At 42.2% G+C, this 22496-nt stretch overlaps 3 protein-coding genes and 3 non-coding genes across 7 annotated transcripts in view; 2 read left to right on the top strand and 4 right to left on the bottom strand.

The window, feature by feature from the left end:
* Positions 1-1108: 1108 nt before the first annotated feature.
* trnat-cgu (transfer RNA threonine (anticodon CGU)) lies at positions 1109-1181 on the bottom strand. Its single transcript has one exon. It is a non-coding gene; the product is annotated as a tRNA-Thr (tRNA).
* Positions 1182-4379: 3198 nt separating this feature from the next.
* LOC141754344 (programmed cell death 1 ligand 1-like) lies at positions 4380-8179 on the bottom strand. The gene is made up of 4 exons (XM_074613345.1): positions 8039-8179; positions 6844-6902; positions 5720-6079; positions 4380-5320 (listed from the first exon to the last, which is right to left on the bottom strand). The coding sequence occupies exons 2-4, from the start codon at positions 6893-6895 to the stop codon at positions 5079-5081; spliced, it is 654 nt and encodes a 217-aa protein (XP_074469446.1). The 5' UTR covers positions 6896-6902; positions 8039-8179; the 3' UTR covers positions 4380-5078.
* A 280-nt stretch (positions 8180-8459) lies between these two features.
* On the bottom strand, positions 8460-8533 carry trnas-acu (transfer RNA serine (anticodon ACU)). The gene has a single exon. It is a non-coding gene; the product is annotated as a tRNA-Ser (tRNA).
* A 1666-nt stretch (positions 8534-10199) lies between these two features.
* Positions 10200-10273, bottom strand: trnat-agu (transfer RNA threonine (anticodon AGU)). The gene has a single exon. It is a non-coding gene; the product is annotated as a tRNA-Thr (tRNA).
* A 1963-nt stretch (positions 10274-12236) lies between these two features.
* The window catches only part of gatad2b (GATA zinc finger domain containing 2B), a 47466-nt gene continuing 37206 nt past the window's right edge, over positions 12237-22496 (top strand). For both annotated transcript variants that reach the window (XM_074613315.1, XM_074613314.1), the window contains exon 1: positions 12237-12390. The gene's annotated coding sequence lies outside the window, so the exon portion shown is untranslated. The remainder of the gene's footprint in view (positions 12391-22496) is intronic.
* snapin (SNAP associated protein) overlaps positions 20811-22496 on the top strand; it is a 93575-nt gene continuing 91889 nt past the window's right edge. The window contains exon 1 of the mRNA XM_074613350.1: positions 20811-20834. Coding sequence (XP_074469451.1) covers positions 20828-20834 — 7 coding nt within the window. The 5' untranslated portion in view covers positions 20811-20827. The remainder of the gene's footprint in view (positions 20835-22496) is intronic.

Genomic DNA, 22496 nt, shown 5'->3' with positions numbered 1-22496 from the left:
CGTGGTCTGAAAACTACAAGTAGCCTACAGATCAGATCTAACAGGAAGTCACTTTTTCTGTGACTTCCCGTAAATTCCGTGAAGGCTGCTTGAAACGGCTGAATCTGTCTGACTTGACCGCAGCTTTTTGTCACCGCCCCCTGCTTAGGCTTGAATACATTGTTTTCTATTGGAGTGTTCTAACTGGCTGCGAGCAACACGGCACTGCGAGCAACACGGCACTGCGAGCAACACGGCGCTGCTCGGTGCGACGTCTTATCTGAACTTCTGTCGGACACTTTGTTCCTATTTTTTCCTGTCACTCACATTGAGAGCGCCATGCCGCGCGCATCTCACAGCAGCAACAGACAGTGAAGGTGATCTATTGACTGTATATTAACATCATATCAGCTACATTACTACAGTTTACATCGCTATCTGTAGAAAATGTTACGGACTTATTTTTAAATCAACACTTCCTGCTTTCATTTCGAAATAAAAGCCCTCAAACGTTTTTTCTGTGGACAGAATTCCTTCATTTGTTAACATGAGGCTTTTATTCTGAAATATGTGCCAGACAGTGTTGTAGAACATGCAGCGACTTGCAGAGCTCCATGAATGAATGTAGTACGGAGTTTTAATTGTGGATTATTACTATTATTTACAAATTACCAATAGAAAAAAATGAGAGAAAGCTGGTCTATAAATCTGGTGCATTAAAGCGCAAGAGAGTAAGAAGCATCCTGTGCTCGTCTTACATCCTATTTCTTCTACCTGTTTGGATTATTCTGTTCAGTATTGTGGAATAAAACAATGGACTAATGTTACACTACAGCAGGCTGAGCAGGGACAACAACTGGTGAGAGAAACATCCACATTTAATATCTTTATTAACTTAAATAGTGGTTATGAAGAAATCAGTCAGACTGTTAGATTAATGTGTTGTTTAACTCCCTGTTTATCTCGGCACCGGTCACATTTTGACCCTGACCCTTAACAACTAACCCATCTTTGAAGTGGTGACGTCTCCAGCTGTTCGTGGTTTGTTAACATGACGTAACAGAAGTGTAGAATTAACAGATTTCATCTCGTTTCTACTGTTAAAGTCTACAGACAGATGTCCATTGTGAGGCACTGTTGGGATTTGAACCCAAGATCTCCTGTTTACGAGACAGGCGCTTTAACCACTAAGCCACAGCGCCTCTGTTCTCTGTTGTCTTCTTCTCAACACCAGGTACCTCCACTAAATAACCATCCATCTGGGACCGTCTCCAGAGCTGTGTGCACTTTACGGTCCAACTGATGAACTGACATGTGTTGTCACCATAACAATATACAATAATCAACATTTTCCTTTGCTCTAGTCGAATGACCACGGAAAACAGTTTGATGTGCATTCTACTCCTATTCTATTTCTATGACGTAATGAAGCAATGAAATCTTGGATTTTTGTTAAAATCTTTAGTGCAATGCTTCATAAATATAAACACCGTGTTATTACCCATCCTGACAGACAAATAATTACTAAATAATGTGGTTTAATAAAATGTATGGAGCATTTTATGGGTCCAAATATCACTTTTCTTCATGAATTCACAACTGTGTTCTCAATGTTGAGATACGTTAAATAAGCTCAATTATAATATGACATTATTTCAGATGGAACTGTTTCATATAAATATTACTCTACACCATATTAACATTATTTATTTGATTACAAATCATTGATATCATTTTGTTTCCTCTAAATGTGCCTGTTCCACACTTCTGAAATAATACAAATAAAGAAATGCCATGTAGTAAATGTTTTATTCAAAGCCAAACAAATCCCGTTTCCATGGAAACAGAAGTTAACAGGTGAGCACATGCATGACACGTTGGGCCGCCCACATAGGTGACCCGAATAGATCCAGAAGATCACCTTTTCTTCTTCTTCTTACCATAACAGCTCAGTATCATTTAAACAATAACTTCATATTACTGTTGAATTCATGTATATTAGATGCTAACAGTCAAAGCTAACGTAGCAGACCTTGCTAGCTGTGATTTATCTACAATATTAACAAAAATGTCATTTCCACAACATGCCTGCTAAAGACAGTAGCTGTACAGACCAAGCACCAGACTATACACATATTTATTTCTGCTGTAAAGTTGGCCATTTTAACACGACGGCCCTTTTGGAGCCGGCCTCAAGTGGCTATTTGAAATGGTTAAGGTTAAACATTGACCTCTAATAGTTAAGGTTAGGCATTGACCTCTAATAGTTAAGGTTAGACATTGACCTCTAATAGTTAAGGTTAAACATTGACCTCTAATAGTTAAGGTTAGACATTGACCTCTAATAGTTAAGGTTAGACATTGACCTCTAATAGTTAAGGTTAAGTGTTGACCTCTAATAGTTAAGGTTAAGTGTTGACCTCTAATAGTTAAGGTTGAGCGTTGACCTCTTATAGTTAAGGTTAAGTGTTGACCTCTTATAGTTAAGGTTGAGCGTTGAACTCCAGTGGAGCTTTCTCCGCACAAAATTTGCGACCAGGTAGTTCATATTTTGGATCAAGTGTCTTAATGAGGGTTTTGAATCCGGACTTTTCAACTACGCTGTCCGGCGTTGTGATGTAGGAGTTTACAGCGGCCGTGATTTCTTTCCATTTTGCACTTTTTTAGTCGTATGGGATTGCTTTGGAAAGCGAGGTAGCCAGAGTCATTTGCTTCTGGTCTGGTTCTGGTTCTTACTACCGTACTCGCTTTGCCGCTTCGGTTCTTCCGTTTTCTCCGGGCTCTTTCTCTCTCCGCTGCTTCCCTCCAAATACAAAAACACGTCTGTGTGTGTGAGAGGGAGTTGGAGGGAGACAAGGAAATGCCAAAGCGAGTCTCATACCGGTGGAGTGGCTTAAAAACATTACATGACAATTTGTAGTCGATGTTCTCGATATAGTAATTTTATACACCGCTGGTGGCACAAGCCGCGATACACCGACTATATTCGATGTATCTCCCACCCCTACATTGACCTCTACTAGTTAAGGTTAAGCGTTGACCTCTAATAGCTAAGGTTAAGCGTTGACCTCTACTAGTTAAGGTTAGGCGTTGACTTCTAATAGTTAAGGTTAGACGTTGACTTCTAATAGTTAAGGTTAGGCGTTGACCTCTAATAATTAAGGTTAAGCATCGACCTCTAATAGTTAAGGTTAAGCATTGACCTCTTATAGTTAAGGTTAAGCGTTGACCTCTAATAGTTAAGGTTAAGCGTTGACCTCTTATAGTTAAGGTTAAGCATTGACCTCTTATAGTTAAGGTTGAGCGTTGACCTCTAATAATTAAGGTTAAGCATTGACCTCTTATAGTTAAGGTTAAGCGTTGACCTCTAATAGTTAAGGTTAAGCGTTGACCTCTTATAGTTAAGGTTAAGTGTTGACCTCTTATAGTTAAGGTTAAGTGTTGACCTCTTATAGTTAAGGTTGAGCGTTGACCTCTTATAGTTAAGGTTGAGCGTTGACCTCTTATAGTTAAGGTTGAGCGTTGACCTCTTATAGTTAAGGTTAAGTGTTGACCTCTTATAGTTAAGGTTAAGTGTTGACCTCTTATAGTTAAGGTTAAGTGTTGACCTCTTATAGTTAAGGTTGAGCGTTGACCTCTTATAGTTAAGGTTAAGTGTTGACCTCTTATAGTTAAGGTTAAGCGTTGACCTCTTATAGTTAAGGTTAAGTGTTGACCTCTAATAATTAAGGTTAAGCATTGACCTCTTATAGTTAAGGTTAAGCGTTGACCTCTAATAGTTAAGGTTAAGTGTTGACCTCTTATAGTTAAGGTTGAGCGTTGACCTCTTATAGTTAAGGTTAAGTGTTGACCTCTTATAGTTAAGGTTAAGCGTTGACCTCTTATAGTTAAGGTTAAGTGTTGACCTCTTATAGTTAAGGTTGAGCGTTGACCTCTTATAGTTAAGGTTGAGCGTTGACCTCTTATAGTTAAGGTTAAGTGTTGACCTCTTATAGTTAAGGTTGAGCGTTGACCTCTTATAGTTAAGGTTGAGCGTTGACCTCTTATAGTTAAGGTTAAGTGTTGACCTCTTATAGTTAAGGTTAAGTGTTGACCTCTTATAGTTAAGGTTGAGCGTTGACCTCTTATAGTTAAGGTTAAGTGTTGACCTCTTATAGTTAAGGTTAAGCGTTGACCTCTTATAGTTAAGGTTAAGTGTTGACCTCTTATAGTTAAGGTTGAGCGTTGACCTCTTATAGTTAAGGTTAAGTGTTGACCTCTTATAGTTAAGGTTGAGCGTTGACCTCTTATAGTTAAGGTTGAGCGTTGACCTCTTATAGTTAAGGTTGAGCGTTGACCTCTTATAGTTAAGGTTGAGCGTTGACCTCTTATAGTTAAGGTTGAGCGTTGACCTCTTATAGTTAAGGTTGAGCGTTGACCTCTTATAGTTAAGGTTGAGCGTTGACCTCTTATAGTTAAGGTTAAGTGTTGACCTCTTATAGTTAAGGTTGAGCGTTGACCTGTAGTGCAAAAGTGCAAAAACATGTTAGTAAAAAGGCAGTAAAAAAGTTCGTAGTGCAAAGTACAAAGAACAAAAAAATATACCAGATATAAAAATACAAGATGAAGAAGAAAACTGTTAAAAGTGAATATAGTGCAGAGTAACAGCTGTGATACACGACTATTAAAAAAGTGAATATAGTGCAGAAGAGACTGTTAAAAGTGAGTATAGTGCATTATTATCTGTCCTGCAGACCGTCCTCCTTTGTCCCCCCCCCTCCCTAGAGAGGTGTTGTACAGTTTGATGGCTCGGGGGACAAAAGATTTCCTGAGTCTGTCTGTTGAGCACTTGGGGAGCAGCAGCCTGCCGCTAAACCAGCTCCTCTGTTTGGTGATGACGGCGTGCAGAGGATGGCTCGCGTTGTCCAGTAATCCTCTAATAGCTAAGGTTAAGCGTTGACCTCTAATAGTTACGGTTAAGCGTTGACCTTGAATGGTTGAAGGTCGTCGGGCAGCGAGTCTCACAAGAGTTTTGGCACGTTTTCGCAGCTCGGGGGTTACCTTCTAGACACGACCTTGTCTCAGCACTGGAGTTGTGATGGGTTGTTCCTCTAAGAAACTCATCTTCTGTACGACTGTATGGATCTATCCTCTATTATCAGTAGATTTAGTCGACGAAAGACAAAGGCAGCAAACCAGAGTCCAGCACATACAACCAGTAGACCTGCTGTCAGTCTCAGTCCAAAGTAGAAGATGTTCCTTCTCCTTCTCACTGTTGGTCTCTCTGGTTGTGGTCTCACTGCTGGTCTCTCTGGTTGTGGTCTCACTGTTGGTCTCTGAGGTTCGGGTTCATCAGCAGCTGCTGCAAAGGACAGAAAATAAAATGTGTCTGATTGTCTGAAGTGGAACCGTTTTACTGAAACAGGAAACAAAATAAATCCAGCAGACTGACAAAAGAAAGACTAAATCTGATCCTGTTCTTCATCAGCGGTAGTCATGACGTACGTTTTACTGCCGTCTGGTAGTCACTTTCAGTCCTAAAGGCAGAAGCGTTGCTCTGCTGCTGGGAGCTGACGTTGTAATGGAACGACCAGTTGACTTTCACTTCTTAGTGATATGTGTTCTTTGGTAGAGAGGGATGTAGCTAACCAGTATGACCCCTGCTGCATGCTAACATGCTAAACTAAGATGTGTTTAGCTCTAGCAGGGCTGTAGACTCTTAGTCTGGTTTCACTGACTGAGTTCTACTGAATCAACTCACCTGTGACTTTGAGGCTACATATCCTAGAGCCCGAACCAACACCTGTCTGCACGTCACACCGATACACACCCGAGTCATTGATCCTGAGTCTGGACATGTGAAGTCTGATTCGTCCGTCTCTGAGGACGTCTTTGTCACACCGGACTCGTCCTGTAAACTGTTGATCCTGAGACTCTGGGACCTCAACACCTCCATGGAAATGAAACAGGACTGAGGGTCTGAGCTCAGTAAACAGTTCACAGTAGATAAATAGTGAGTTGAGGGAACTGTCGGTTCTGGTTGGGAACATCCACTCCAGTGTGATGTTGTGGTTCTCCTCTGCCTGATAGGAGGTCTGTGTCACATTCAATACAAATGATCCTGTAGAGGAGACAGAGAGGGAAAGTGAGCAGCAGACAAACTGACAGCTTTAAAGTTCCTGTTAGTAACTTGTTTCAGGTATAAATCCTTGCTGGTCGGTGTCTCATGGTCTCTCGTGTGTCTCCGCTGTTCAGACTCAGACTCCAACACAAACTCCAGTGAAGCACCAAAACCTCTTGGTTGTATCTAGTGAAGCTGTTAAACAGTGTTGGCCGCGGTCGGAGGACGCGGAGGAGACCGTAGCTTTGGTCTCCAGGACCGGAGTCTCTGCTCCTCTGCTCCTCTGCTCCTCTGCCTGCCTTCACTCACACACCGCGCTCCTTCTCTCTCTCTCTCTCTCCACCTCTCACGTGCATGCTGCTCACTCCACACTGCAGAAGAGTTAGTTTAGCTCTGAGAATATCTAGTGAATGTTCAGTGGACGTTTGTGCAGAAATAACTGCTGCAGCGGGAAAAGCCAACACTAGGATCAGCATTGATTCATGGAGAGACCTTGGTCTGGTCAGCTAACATTACTGCCAAGCAGCTGAAATATAGAGTGATATTGTGCTTTTAGCTGACGTGTGTCTCCTCACTGTGTTGAGCGATGCTCCTTCATGTCTATGTAGAGCGAGCACAAGCGCCAGCAACAGGACGCTGACTTTAGTTAACAAGACATTTCTGATTCTTACAAACAGTCCCTTTAACATGTGAAACTCCATCTAGAGATGTTTGTCTGAAAGTGTATTTAGTGTTTGTGGATAATAAAGTGAAGGTAGACTAACCACGGACACAGGAGGGCAGGCTGAGGAGCAGCAGGATGCTGTAGTAGATCATCTTCTCCCTGTGAGAGGAGACTGAAACAGTCATTACAGGTATAAGAGAGACGATCTACAGTCTGTCTTTAGTCCTTACGGTACTTCTTCCTCTGTGCTACTGATTACACATGACAGACCAGTAGACTGACACCAAGCCAGCTACACTAAAGTATTTCTGTCACAGGATGGCGCCAGTTTAGTACATTAGATTTTTTGATATGATGATATTCACATAGAATAGTTAAAATAAGTAAAACATCCAGAGTAAAGTCGGGAAAAGGACAAAAAGACGGAGAGACAACGAATCTATAAACTAAACTCCAGAGGAACCGGAGGTCTGTATTACAGAAGCCAGTTCAACACATCCAGAGTATCTTCTCCTTATCTGGCTTCACTAACCCTAACAACAGAGATCACACTAAACGGTCCTATTTCAACCTTCTCTCAGCTGCGTCCTCGTCTCCGGTGGTGTGAAACACACTCAAGATCAAGTAAAAAAATAAATATAAAAACATAATTCAAAGCGGTAAACACCCACAGCATAAATCCAGCTGTCCTTCCTGCATCTGTCAGTTTAAACTGAGATGTTTTAGTCTGATTATGACTGTAACTTCTTCATATGTGTGTAATATTACCATACGAGCTCTGACTGGTCAGTAGGCGGTGCTTTTATAAGACTGAATCTCTGATCTGGAACATAACCTTCTGCGGAGTAGGTTATGTTCCAGATCAGATAAGTTACCATGACGTCAGCAACCTTTACTCTCAAAAGAGCTATTTTAGGCAAAAAATAAATAAATACCGTCCCGTCGTACCATAGACCTACAACATGATTAATAAAATGAAAATGTAACAAAAAACAGTAATTCATTTCCATATTTAAAAGTCCACAGAGAACCACTGGAGAGGAGCTGAAGAGACGCAGGTTGCTGACCTCTGACCTCTGACCTCTGACCTAACCCTAAATCCTGCTTCATAGTACAGGCCTCAGGTTGTTTGGTTGTTAATTGATTTGTTTTCTATCTATTTCACGTCATGTCTCTATTCGTTCCTGGTCAGCGACAAAATATGAAAACACTCCAAATTATTATCACCATATTTCTTCACGAAAAAGAAAAACCTGATTAATATAATATATCAACTATCTGTATTTCCACATTGCCTTGTGTCTCTTCTGTTGTAGCCTCCTACAGGACCAAACCACGAGACTGCTGAGCAACAACCAACAGTGGAAGCTGCAGTCTTCTTGTTTACATGTCCTCCTGGCTCCTCCTCTCTCCTTATCTGTTGTGGTTCACTTCATCTTTCACTTTCAGCTGTCAGCTATAAGCTGTTCAGCCTGATTACAGTCCCCTTCCCCCCCTCCCCGTAGTGGAGTGAACTCCGTCACTAGTCAAGGAAACTAAAGAGGACACCTTTGACTTGTCCCCATGCTGCAGTGATGTACAGGTGTACTCTGAGACCCTCTGACATCACTGCTGGGTGTTGGGTGCTGACTGTGGTCAGAGGTCAAACTAACTGGTATTGGGTAGTTCATATGAAATGCATTTAGTCCAAAGAGAGAGACAATCTCTGCAACCAAAAGGCACTGCTGGGATTTAAACCCAGGAGCTCCTGTTTAGTAGACAGGCACTTTAACCAACTAAGCCACAGCACCCTGAATACTACTGTTGTTTATTTCTCTCATATCAAAGCTGCATTCATATCCAACGAGTTAAAACAGGTTATTTCAACACAGGAGCTGTCTGTTTCTTAACTCCAACAGTCAACATTTAACCAGAACCACAGTCTTTCTCTGAACTTAACTACATAGTGTGTTCCTGCCTAAACTAAACCCTGGATATAGAGGTGGCAGAGATAAACATGACAGACTTCATTTCTGTTCCAGAACATATCACTTCCTGAATCTGTTTCCTCCTGTTTACGAGACAGGAGCTTTAACCACTAAGCCACAGCACCTCTGTTCTCCATTGTCTTCTTCTTCTCTCTACCTCCACTAAATAACCATCCATCTGGGACCGTCTCCAGAGCTGTGTCTGCTCTCTTCCCGGCGAGCAGCAACAACATTTTACGGTCCAACTGATGAACTTACATGTGTTGTCACCATAACAATATACAATAATCAATATTTTCTTTTGCACTAGTCGAATGACCACGGAAAACAGTTTGATGTGCATTCTACTCCTTCAAGATTCAAGATTCAAGATGTTTATTGTCATACCGGTTATACAGGTACAATCGTGTGAAATACTTTTTGCTGAGAAGCTCCGTTAAGAAAACAGTAAGTTAAATAGCAAAAAATAAAATAAAATAGAAATGAAAATAATAGTGTATTTACAAATAATATACAGTATAATAATAAAGGAAATACTTGGTATATGGTAAATATAGAAGCATATATATATATATTTATATATATATATATATGGGAGCAGTAGAGGTTGCATACTATAACATATTGCACAGGCATTTTTTTTTTTATATTGCACATATTGCATTGATTGAAGTATTGCACTTGTTTATTGCACTTTTTGTGAGAGAGAGAGTTGTATGAGTTATCTGTTTAAGAGTCTGATGGCCTGGGGGAAACTGTTCCTCAGTCTGCTGGTGAGAGTCCTCCTGGGGGGGTCCTGTATCTTCTACCAGAGGACAGGAGGGACAACAGGCTGTAGTGGGGTGGTGTGGTGTCCTTAATGACCCTCAGGGACGTCCTGAGGCACCGCTGGGTGCACAGCTCCTGCAGTCTGGGCAGCTCCTATTCCATTTCTATGGTGTAAATATGAATTTAGTTTGTTTACTATAAACTAAAGAGGACACCTTTGACTTGTCCCCATGCTGCAGTGATGTACAGGTGTACTCTGAGACCCTCTGACATCACTGCTGGGTGTTGGGTGCTGACTGTGGTCAGAGGTCAAACTAACTGGTATTGGGTAGTTCATATGAAATGCATTCAGTCCAAAGAGAGAGGCAATCTCTGCAACCAAAAGTCACTGCTGAGATTTGAACCCAGGATCTTCTGTTTACTAGACAGGCACTTTAACCAACTAAGCCACAGCACCTCCTACAGCTGGAGCTCTCTGTTGTAAGAAGACAACGAGATAGTTAACATGGATGGTAACGGATTTAAGAAACTTAACAACTCACTGATGGCTTCTTCTGTTCTGTCTGTTCTCTTACTCCAACAGTCAACTTTTAACCAGAACCACAGTCTTTCTCTAAACCTAACTACGTAGTGATCCTGCCTAGACTAAACCCTGGATATAGAGGTGGCAGAGATAAACATGACAAACTTCATTTAAGAGCTCATTTCTGTAACAACCAAAAGGCACTGCTGGGATTTGAACCCAGGATCTCCTGTTTACTAGACAGGCACTTTAACCAACTAAGCCACAGCACCCCATATGTCCTCACAAATGAGATAAGATAAAGATGAGATATTCCTTTATTAGTCCCACAGTGGGGGAATTTTGCAGTGTACAGCAGCAAAGGGCAAAAAACAAGAAGCATCAGTAAAAAACAAAAAGCAAAACAAAAGTGAAACAAGATATGAACAATTTAAATAGATGGAAATATAAAAATAGGAACAATATAAACAGTATTATTGACTATTAAAAAAATTGTACGAGTGGAAAAATGATACTGCACGGTGAGAATGAAATTCCACCTGATAATATTGCACAGTATAAATTACACCTGAGTAGTATTGATATATTCACACAGTCAGTATACAGTAAAGTGCAGTTATTGTCAGTTTTGAGAAAATGTTTTTCCAAAACAATGTCACATAATGTATTCATCTTTTTCTACTATTAAAGTCTAGATTTGAGGAGATTAACCTGCCTTGACTGGCTCGGTTTGAACTGACAAAAGGAGGGTTTTCACCTGGGTCAGATAACCCTGATCCGACCTGCAGTCTTTGGTGTCAAAGAGGTGTAAGTGAAGTTAAAACCTGCAGCCACTAGAGGGCTCAGTTTGCTGTGCTATATAGTCAATATGAACAGCTGCAACATCTAACTTCATTCATTGTCTGCTATACAGCACTGCTTGTTCAAATGTGTATTATATAGCATGAACTGACTGTGTCTCCAGATGACAATGGTCTACCTGCAGGCGTGGAGGAAACACACAATGCTTTCAATTCCAAAAAATAAGATGTGGATGATTTTGATCCTCATGTAAATAGAACCAGAAATATGACTGTACCAGTAACCTGCATGCAGGTAGCTGATGCATGCCAGGATCCCCTATAGTTGACCTACAGCAGGTGTTGCAAACAAAAGTGGAAGTAAAAAAAAAAAAAGTCCTGTAGATGATAAATAATTTCATCGTCATTATGCAAAGTAGGTCAGCAAGTCCACCGACAATGATGCTTCTCTATTGTCTGTAAAAGCAGATCTCAAACTGAATCATTTACATCTGGAGACAAAGCTGTCAGTGTCTCTTAATGAGCTGCTGTAACAGCTGAAAGATCACTGACAATACTACATATAGCCTATTGAGAACGTCGACCTGATTCATGGCAGAGCAAGGTGTTTACATGGTGTCTCTGTTTCCACAGAAGAGATGAGGTTAAAGCAGGTTAACTCACTCAATCACTGCACTAACCTAGTTACAGTAAAACCTGTACAGCTGATCTCTCTCCTCTCCTATCACTGACAATGTGTGTTTGAACCTGTTTACCGCTGCAGGCTGCTGGAGAGTTTCTCTTTGTCAGATCATATGGATTCAGACACTCAGTGACCTACAGAGGATCTGCTTCAGAGCGCTCCTTCTGATAGACAGAGAGGACTTAATGACGTTTCTTATCAGCCCTCCGCACTGCACTGCCGTCACACGTCTGTTTGTCCTGCTGTCTCTGCTGTCTCTGCTGTCTTTGTCATGCACATGTACAGAAACCCGTTAGGGAACCCGGTAGAACTCAGAACTCAGGTGTGAAACCGGGTTTCTCTTTAATCCCTCACTCCAGTCAATAAAACCGGTTCAAAGAATTCATGTAAAAAAAATCTTTAGTGTTATTTTAATGAATGTAAACGAACACATTGTTTTATTTAGCCCCATTAGAATTAACATGGCTCTCCATCCAGACACAGACAACAACACTACTACCGACCAATCACAGCTCTCAGCTGGCTCCACCGCGGAAATAAACAGCCAATCAGCTGCCAGGCTGCCTCCAGGAGATAAAGAGAGGAGAGCCAATCAGGTGTCTGTCTGGGTCTGCTGTGTGGGAAATAAACAGCCAATCAGATGACTGTCTGGGTCTGCTGTGTGGAGCACCAACAGCCAATCAGCAGTCTGTCTGGGCTCCACGGAGCGACCGGCTCGACCAATGAGCTCGTCTGTCTGGCCTCCTCGAGTGGGTGAGCTCCTGCAGAGCACCAATCAGCGGTCAGTGCTGCCTGCCGGTGCCGGGGACTGGTGGTGAGAGGAGAGGAAAGAGGGAGCTGCAGCAGCGTCAGGAACCGGACCGTGAACCCCGGAGACGGTACACACTGAGGCGGACAGGACACACAGGTGAGTCCGAGGATGTGGTGCGAGGCCCTGGCTTCTCCGGCGGGAGGGAGATGGTTTAGAAACGGCAGAACGGGTAGTCTGCTGGGAGACAATAGAACCACAGCAGAACCACAATAGAACCGCTTCAGAACCACAATAGAACCTCAGTAGAGCCGCTTCAGAGCCGCTTCTCTCTCTATTGATGCAGACTGACGTGTCGCGCCTCTAAACTGTTACATTGTTACATTGTTTCATTGTCGCATGTTAAAGGTGTGTGAGTCGCTACATTACCGGATGTTATTGTGTTCACATTAACGTTACATTGTTACATTGTTGTCTCATTATGATGGAAACGGAGGAGCGGAATGTCTCCGAGCCTCCGTCTCATTGTTTGATCCTGTGAGTCTCTGGGGGTTCAGTCAGACTGGAGGAGAAACAACACATCTACTAGTTCATAAAGAGAGCATGATGATGAGAACTAACGGTAGGACGGGTTATTACTGAGAGAAGTGGCGGATTAAATGGCGCTAGGAGGAGGAGGAGGAGGAGGAGGAGGCCGGGGTCGCTCTCAGCAATTAGGTAGAAAAATTCGAAAATGCATCAGCCATTTACTCAACGGGCTCCATATGCACCTAAATGGCGTCCTGGCTGCCTGGCTGCCTGACAGCACAACCACACACTGTTCTTTCTACTGTAAAGACGCTTCATCCGTTTGTTTCCTGAAGCGGCGGATTGACGGAGCTACATGTCTCCAGATGACGTTAGAGACCAAACAGGGAATCAATATTTAATGTGTGCTGCCTATTATTCTGCAGTGTTACAGGACATTATTCTTCCCGTTGTCTGTTGCTGCTGCTGCTGCTCAGGATTATACATGAGTCACATGCAGATGGATCCACAGCTATCACTGATCTCTGTCTCTGTCTCTGTCTCTGTCATGGTATTATGTGTGTGTTAACTAAATTAGACAGAGATGGAGAGAGAGAGTGGTTAAATGAGGTGAAGAGAGAGAAGGGTTAATGTTCCCATCCTCCACTTTACAAAAGACATTTGCAAACTATGGGTTGTTTTAAGTTCCAGTTATAGTTCTTGTCGTTTATTACACCAGCTTTGGTGTGTTGGAATGAAAAGTTGACATGAAACCGGTTCACTTTCCTCACAAAGTGGATCAACTAGCTGGTTGGTTCTGTTCCCGTCTCCTCTGTAAAGGATTATTAGTTGTATAGCATCTCTCCACTACGATTCAATTACATAAGACCCTTTTTACATTTAGGGGACATTGTGCTCTCACTTCACACAAGTCTTCATGTGAGTAGTAGTACCCCCCCGACAGCCTTCTGGTTGTGAGATCAGAGTTGTCAGACCTGGATACACTCAGCCCTCCACTCACACACTGATAGTGGGTCTGTATGAATGAAAGGTCCCTGCTGTTGAAGAGTGTGAATGAACTGTAGTATTCTCAATGATGGAGTCCTTCCTCTTCCTATTTCCAGCTCCAGAGTCCCACAGCAGCCCCCCCGATAGCATACAGCATGATGAATACTGTTATAACAGATTATTACAGACCAGGGGTCTGATATATATACTATATATAGCAATATAGTATATATATCAGAAGAGACAGTTTAGGCAACAAAAGAAATAAATCTGTCTGGAGCCGCAAAACGTGATCATTGTGATGAAGGTAACTAAGTATATAGTATATCAGTCTAATGCAGTGAGGGCCAAAGAGACAATGTACTACGGAGTATTAGGGCCACATTGAGGGAAAACACATCTGAGATTTACACAATAAAGTCACAATATCATGAGAATTAAAAAAAATCACACGTAAAATTACTACTTCATAATCTTATGACTTTATTCTCATAATATTAAGATTTTTTTCTTGCAAACCTTTGACTTTATTATTATAATATTGCGACTTTATTCTCTAAATCTCAGATGTATTTTTTCTCCTCAATGTGGCCCTAATACTCCGTCGTACCATAGACCTACAACTATGATACATATAAATGAAAATGTAAACTAAAAACAGTTATTCATTTCCATGTTTAATACTCCACAGGGAGCCACTGGAGAGGAGCTGAAGAGACGCAGGTTGCTGACCGCTGGTCTAGAGTATTGTAGTGTAGGTTTTGATGAATATGTAGTCAGTGCAATTGATCCTTTTAATCATAATTTAGCTGGTCCTTATTGAAACAATGCAGATTGTGATTAAAGCTGGGTTTTGTAATCAAATTGTTTTTTTGTTATATTGTTGGGATTCTCATTACATCCCGACAGTAATCAATAAATCCAACGCTCGAACAAAGAACTGATTTGGTATCTGTGGCTGTCGCAGGTCTGTAATAAGCACTGTGCACTCACTACGCATCACTACAGTGTTCCACGGAGCTGCTATAGCTCGACAGCTGTGAGTAATGACAACAGCTATTTTCGTTGTTTACGTTCATTATATGATAATTTGACAAAAGTGGTCTGACTCCGCGCCGTGCGCTGAAAACTTGACAATATTTAAATTTTTAATGTCTAAAAAAGAGTGAAAACCTGGCGGAGGGGTCGCCTGGAGCAACAGGAACTTTACTGTATGTGTTGCAACACAGACCAAAGCTGTTGTTGCACCTACAGTAGGGTGTTGGTTGGTTAACACAAAGTCACAGTAACTGATCTACGTAGGGGAAATAGTAAAGACGTGCGGAAACATATGGAGGACGGAACCTGCCAAAATAAAAAATGAATGAATAAATACATAAATAAGTGATTCTATACATAAATAAATATGCCATTAAATGTAGGTATTAATTAATTGATGAAATGTGACATTAATTTTTGATTTCTGTTTTCATTTGCTTCTTTATTTATTTACCTTTGTATTAATTCCCCTGTCTATATACTCTTCTATTTAATTTAAAGATTTTTTTTTTTATTTATCAGAGTTAGTATTGAAAGGGGGAGAGAGAGGGGATGACATGCAGCAAAGTCCACGGGCCACGGGTCGGATTCGAACCCTGGGCCGCTGCGCTAAGGACTCAGCCTTGGTACATAGGGCACCTGCTCTACCAGGTGAGCTATAGTGGCACCCCTTATTCATTCAATTTTATGAAGATTTAAATGTATTTATTTATTTATTTTTGCATTTATTTTTTATTTATTTTCACGGGTACCATTGCCGCGTTTCCGGTGGCGTCGGCCTGCAGGTTCCCGTTCTGAACGAGCTTAACCTAAACAGCTCAGCTTCAGACGGGTGATCTGCACATCTGTACTGGCGCGAGGGGCAGCACCAGCAAAGTCAAAGAAATAAAGAAGCAAATTGAAACAGCCTGCCTTTATTTAGGTACATTTAATGGCATATTTATTTATTTATTTATCGAGTCATATATTAGTTTATTTAATCAGTTTTTGATTTTGGTGGGTTCCGTCCTCCGTAATATGAACGGATGTGCCAACGACAACAACGACTACACCTGCTCTCGTGTGTGTTTTCATGACAAAACATAGTTTGGAGACCTCATCGGGGGTTCCTCCGGGTGAAAGATCTGGTAGTGTGTAACCCCCCGCGCCCCCAACCGTCTCTCCGGTCAGTCATGTGGTGTGAAAACCACAAAGACTTCAAGACTTCCGATTACAAGACAGCAAGTTGTGTCGTGTGAACAGCACAGAGATGTGATGACTTTGAAAGTGGTGTAGTGTGAACTTGGCTTTAGGGTCAAACGATGTCTAATGTTGGACACATCCAGCTGGTCTCAGGCTCACCTCCAGACCAGATGGAAATCACTTTCACACTCAGAGACACGTGGCAGAATCTGTTGAATGACTGACGGATGTACGCGGTTCCACAGCTAGTATCCATGTAGCCGGTACACCTGGTAGACCGGAGTTAAAGCTCCTGTGATGGGGAACCGGTCTCATGGAACCGGTCTCATGAACCCGGACACATGTACTGTACAGAGGTGTACCAGGCATGAAGCAAATTCTTGCATTGAATTTCGCAAGTGAATATATAATGGTGGGAGTAAACATCCATCTGTCTTGTGTATTTGCAAATTTGCATATTTTGTGATCAAAAACGTCCAAGAAGTACATTCTGAAATTCAACATAGTATGGTTTAGTTTCTCCTAGTAGCTACCAAGCAAAGAGAAACCGGAGTGGACGTTACATTAAGGCCTCAGCATGCTTAGAACAAGCAATCATCAAACAGTGTCCTCCTTTACCAAGGTCAGAATCTGACAATCATGCACACTTTATGCAACGATTGGCCAGCTGCACGGACGTGTTACGGACGGCGCTAGGGAGAGAAGAGCCGGTCGCTGTGATTACTCTGAGCAGCGTGCACGGGAATGAATTACAATATAATAAGTGTCTGGTTAAGTTAGTTAAAAATACAAATGTGTTAAAGGGACTGTATTTACCCCGAGTCGGTAAACTTCCTCCTGGACAGGTAAACTAACGTTACTGCCAAGCAGGTGAAATAGTGATATTTTGGTTTTAGCTGGCTAATGTTGCTAACTTCAATCAACATGATGCTTGTCAATCACGTTCAGTCTCATGTGTGTCGTTTCACTGTTTTGACCGATCGCTCGCATGCGTTCACGTAGTACGAGCTCAAGCGTGTACAACAGGACGATGACTGTCGTTGACTTAACAACCAAAGGTGTCGCTGTTAACAAACAATTTCTGATTCTTACAGAGAGCCCCTTTAAGGTCGTTCCTCCACCACTTATTTTGGACTTTACAGTCGTGACAGTTGCGAGCTTTATGTTGTTATGAACTTCCACACTGACGACATGTTGTGTATGTGTGGCGGCGTCAAATTATTGTGCGACACATTTGTGTAAATATGACCTGCAAAATAATATGACACTGATCGGCGGGTAACCGGTCCCGGCCGATCGCTGAACACCATCCGGTTTCAATCTGCGGCAGATCGATCGGTGCATCTCTCCTTTGATATGATACCAGCCTAAATATTTCAATACCAATACTTAGGGGTGTAATGATACGTTTTTACAACGATACGATACGATACCATCGCCATGGTTCCGATACGATTCAATGCAGGATATTTGGCTCATCTGGAGCGATCCGATTCAATGCACGCAGCGCACGGGGAAAGAGCCTCTTAATTCAGATCAGTTCACGTCTCTCCACCTCCACATGTCACACTGTTGCTCCTCCTCACAGAGATATAAGTACGAGCAGTTACTGTTAGCCATGTTCTTGAAGTTGCCTCTTAGTGAAATGTTCTGAGTTGAGTGTAAGTTCTCTCTGGTAAGCAGCGACGCAGTGTTTATGTCTAGGGCTTTTATTGTGAAAGGTAAGAAGGGAAAGAGCAAAGCTGTAACACGCTGCCGGCGCCGCCGCTGACACTGACAAGGTGGGAGCAATAAAGAGGTTCAGATTGCAGAGCCTCCGTGTTATTATATTATTACCTTCATAAATATAGGTGCAGCTCATCATCATCATAATAATATCACATCAATGCAACTTTTTGAAATCTGTAGTACCTTTTCGAGTCGTCTTTAGTCTTGCTGCGGTAGTCGGTGTTACAAGGTGTTCGGGCATACACTGATTATATTACTTACCCACCGCCCCCGCTGTTGTTCTGCCCTTCTCTTTATAGAAATAAAACCCATATAGTTCATCTTCGTGTATCAGCGGCCTGTTATCAATAGATAGTCGGACGACGGACACTGCAAACTGAAAGTGAAAGCGTCGGCTCCGTAAGGCGTGCAGCGGCCCGACGTGCTGCAACGGCCCGACGTGCTGCAACGGCCCGACGTGCTGCAACGGCCCGACGTGCTGCAACGGCCCGACGTGCTGCTGCACTTGGTTCTTCTTGGTTTGGGCCACGGACCGCTGCACGGCACGGAGGATGTTTGCACTGTAACGTACTGCGTGCTGCGTCTCCCCTGGTTGGACTGTCAGGCGTCTAGTGACACACCCCCCATCCAGAGACTGCAGCGGTTGTTAAAGGATTCTGGTTTTACTGCTTAATCGTTTGTTTAACTTAAGAAAGTAGTGATGAGTAGACAACTAGTGTAGAATAACACCACGCAGTCTTTCACTGTAGTGCTGCAGCATTGATTCGCTTCGCTTAGACCCTCCTTGCCTTGCCCCCACCCCCTCCCTTCCGCAAGTTGATGGCATCACATCAGTTTGAGGAGTCGGACCCTCCCAGTTAACCTTTCCTTCATACGATGTGTCCCTCGGGAGAGAGACCAGAGACTGGTGGGTGGACCCCGGACCCTCTAGGGGGGTCTGAGAGCATGCTCCCTGGAAGATTTGTACATTTTAAAGTTGAATGCATCAATCTGGTGAACTGTGAGAGGCTACATCTAACTACTGTCCTCTTGTAAACCATTTAGTGATCCAGCAGTGGTGGAATGGAACTAAATACATTTAGGCTACTTAAGTACAAGTTTGAGGTACTTGTACTTTACTTGAGTATCTCCATGTTATGTAACTTCATACTTCTACTCCACTACATCTCAGAGGGAAATATTGTACTTTTGACGTCCGTCACTACATTTATTTGACAATATGAGTTACCAGCTACAGATTCAGATTATTAATACAAAATATAAATCAACTAATAAACTGTGATGCATTATTAAATAGTATATCATTATTAAGTATATAAAGTAGTTAAAATGAGCTCCACCTTTACCAGCTGCAACATTAAACACATTAAGGCATCAATAATTATAATCCAGTGATTATAATCTATAGCCACGGGGCACTCTACAGAATCACTGCTTTTACTTTTGGTACTTTAAGTATATTGTTGATGCTTTTGTCCTGTTACTAAAGTAACATTGTGAATGCAGGACTTTGACTTCTAACGGAGTATTTGTACACTGTGGTAATACTTTAACTGAAGTAACAGATCTGAGTACTTCTTCCAGCACTGTGCTCTAGAAAACAGTTTAATGGTTGTATAGATGAGACGGGGGTCCATGTTACCAGACGGGTCGGGGAGAGTTGTCAACATCGCCACAGACGGCACACTGAGGTCAGTCCGCCACGCTTGACAGTCAGGGGGGGGGGCCCGGAGGGAGAGAGGGCACGGCGAGCACCCGGGAAGCGGCGAGGTCCGGGTTAGGGCTGCTGTAAAGCTCACGGCCGGAGCTGCAAGCCACTTTAACCCCCCCGGGCCTTTACCAGCCAATCTTGGTCCGCTGACAAGGGTAAGAATATCAGAAAAAAAGATCATATCTTCTGCTTTAATTTACACGGATCATCTTTTATGTTGCAGCAGGTAAAGGTGGAGTTAACTACTTTATGTACTTAATGATATACTATTTAATAACACATCACAGTTTATTAGTTGATTTATATTTTGTATTAAGAATCTGAATCTCTAGCTAGTAACTCATATCGTCAAATAAATGTAGTGAAGTTAAAAGTACAATATTTCCCTCTGAGATGTAGTGGAGTAAAAGTATAAAGGTACATCAAAGTTAAATAGTCAAGTAAAGTACAAGTACCTCAAACTTGTACTTAAGTACAGTACTTGAGTAGCCTGAATGTATTTAGTTTAGTTATTTAGTTCCACCGCTAGTAGTAGTAGTAGTAGACCACAAAATGGTTTACAAGAGGACAAAGTGTTTTAGATCTAGCCTCTTCATTTGGCTCTCAAAGTGCACCAGATTGATGCATTCAACTTTAAAATGTACAAAATTGTCTGCAATTTGTCTAAAGTTATGACTTTTTTCTCATAATATTGTGACTTTATTGTGTAAATCTCAGATGTGTTTTCCCTCAATGTGGCCCTAATACTCCGTAGTACATTGTCTCTTTGGCCCTCACTGCATTAGACTGATATACTATATACTGAGACTATAAACTGTGTTACCTTCATCACAATGATCACATGTTTGGTGGCTCCAGACAGATATTTTATTTTTTGCTAAAATGGTTCTTCTGATAGTAAAGCTTGCCGACCGCTGGACCCTCCAGACTACAGTATTACAGAATCCGTTGGGAAACAGCGCTATATAAAAGGACTCAGATCAGGATCAGGGACCCCCCTGACGAATAGGTTAGTTTTCTCTTTTAATTCTTAAGTGCTTATTTCTTTATCCATATGCAGATGATTATTATTATGAGGGAATTGCATAATCATTTTTATGAAACTTGAAGAGTGGTGTTTTGATGTGTAAGCGATCTGAAGACCTGCTGTGTCACATTCTCTCGGAGTCTGTGTTCATCACTTTGTGCCTGAGAAGAGAGAAATCTGCATAATCAGCTCTTAATTAGAAAGCCCCATATTGCAGTGGGTTGTGGGTAATACCTGTAAATTGGCACTAATTGATGCCTGTGATTTTTTTTTTTAATGAATGCATAAAGCAGGAAGTGGTGTGCGTCTGTCTCACAGTCCGACGGAAGCGTAGTAGAGAGCGCCACGTGAAGACAGACAGACAGACAGACAGGCTTGTTTGCTTCATAGATGAAATGGCGGTCAACATGTAAAACCTACGAGTTGAAACGCAACGAGAACATCGGTTCATGTTGAAGGAAAGACATCCGACTGCTGTGTCGTTATTCTCCGAGTCGTTGTGGGAGTGGGTTGTAGAGATGTCCCGGCAGCAGCAGTCGGTGGCGGTGCAGCTGTGGCTAATCCAGCCGGTGAATAAGCAGTGTGTGCAGATCATTGCTGCATTGCTGTGCTGCGTTTAGCCAGGTGCTGCACAAGGTCACCAGTCAACCTGTCTGAATGCAATCGTCCCGATGCTGACTGTACACGGCCGGGGTCAGAGCAGTCCTGCAGTGGACAGTCTCTTCATGAAGACTCTGAATAACTACTAGAATACTAAGAAACAGCTGTTAGTATACAGACGATGCACAGTGGAGATTCCTCTGATCTGCACACTGAGTGAAGTCAGACATGTAGCACTAATAGATGAAAGATTGAAGTATACTGTCCATTGTTGTGGCTCCCCTGATCAATTCCAACTGTTGGTACTGAGGTGCCTCCAGATACTGAATTCATCCCTTCATATTAATATTGATAGGTTACAGTTGCAAAGTTACTAATTTGTGCACCAGTTCTGAATGCTGCGTAGAAGATGTATAGGGGTTTACAGCATATGCTTGTATGTCCTTCCAGCTACATTATAATTCTGTCATTTGTTGGTACAAAAGTGCTTTTTAATGCCAAATGGTGAGGACAAATCAAGTTGGTCATAATGATAATACATTTAAAAATATTAGAGATCTAAATGTTGTTTTCTCAGAAAAAACATTCCAAGAAGTTTGATCAGGTGTTTCCAGTCTATTGCTCTCTTATTGGTATAAACGGCCTCAGGTGTTCCACGGTACACGTGTGATGGAAACGTTTGCTGCACTTATCGCTCATTCTTGTAGGCTGAAGATCTACGTTTTGCTTTTACCGGTTTATTAGTTCTGCATGTTGAACCTCGATGCTTTCTATTGCTTTCTAATACTCTTCCTGCTTTGTGCTGGAGTTTCTGATCATATCACATGATCTTCTTCAGCACATGGAGTTGCCCAGCTGTTTTCTGTTTTACAAAATGCACGATCAATCGATCATCTGAGTTGTTGTCAATGAATTTTCTGTCAGTCAACTTTATCAATGAATCAAGAACTACTAGTTCAGCACTAATCTGCATTTTGAAATGACGAGAGGCCGAGTCATGATGTGGCTCAGCCTGTTGCAGGAGGGCTAACAATCACTTCTGTATCTTAGAAATAATCCATCACCTGTGTTTCTGTTGGAGCTGCAAGTCCAGGTACACTGTGCAAGTCCAGGTACACTGTGCAAGTCCAGGTACACTGTGCAAGTCCAGGTATACTGTGCAAGTCCAGGTATACTGTGCAAGTCCAGGTATACTGTGCAAGTCCAGGTACACTGTGCAAGTCCAGGTACACTGTGCAAGTCCAGGTATACTGTGCAAGTCCAGGTATACTGTGCAAGTCCAGGTACACTGTGCAAGTCCAGGTGTATTGTCTTTGTAACGTATAAAAGTGGGTGGGGGGTTTAGATTTGGATGGTTGAGAGGACACCCCTAGAAGAAGTTTTGATACTACTCGGTGCGGGGTTATTTTCCAACACCCATCCATAACCAGCTTCCAACAACGATGAATTAGCTCCTGTAATCCC

Source organism: Sebastes fasciatus, chromosome 17 (genome assembly GCF_043250625.1).
Source record: "Sebastes fasciatus isolate fSebFas1 chromosome 17, fSebFas1.pri, whole genome shotgun sequence".
In the NCBI taxonomy this organism is placed as follows: Eukaryota; Metazoa; Chordata; class Actinopteri; order Perciformes; family Sebastidae; genus Sebastes; species Sebastes fasciatus.
This window is presented reverse-complemented; position numbering and strand designations above follow the sequence as displayed.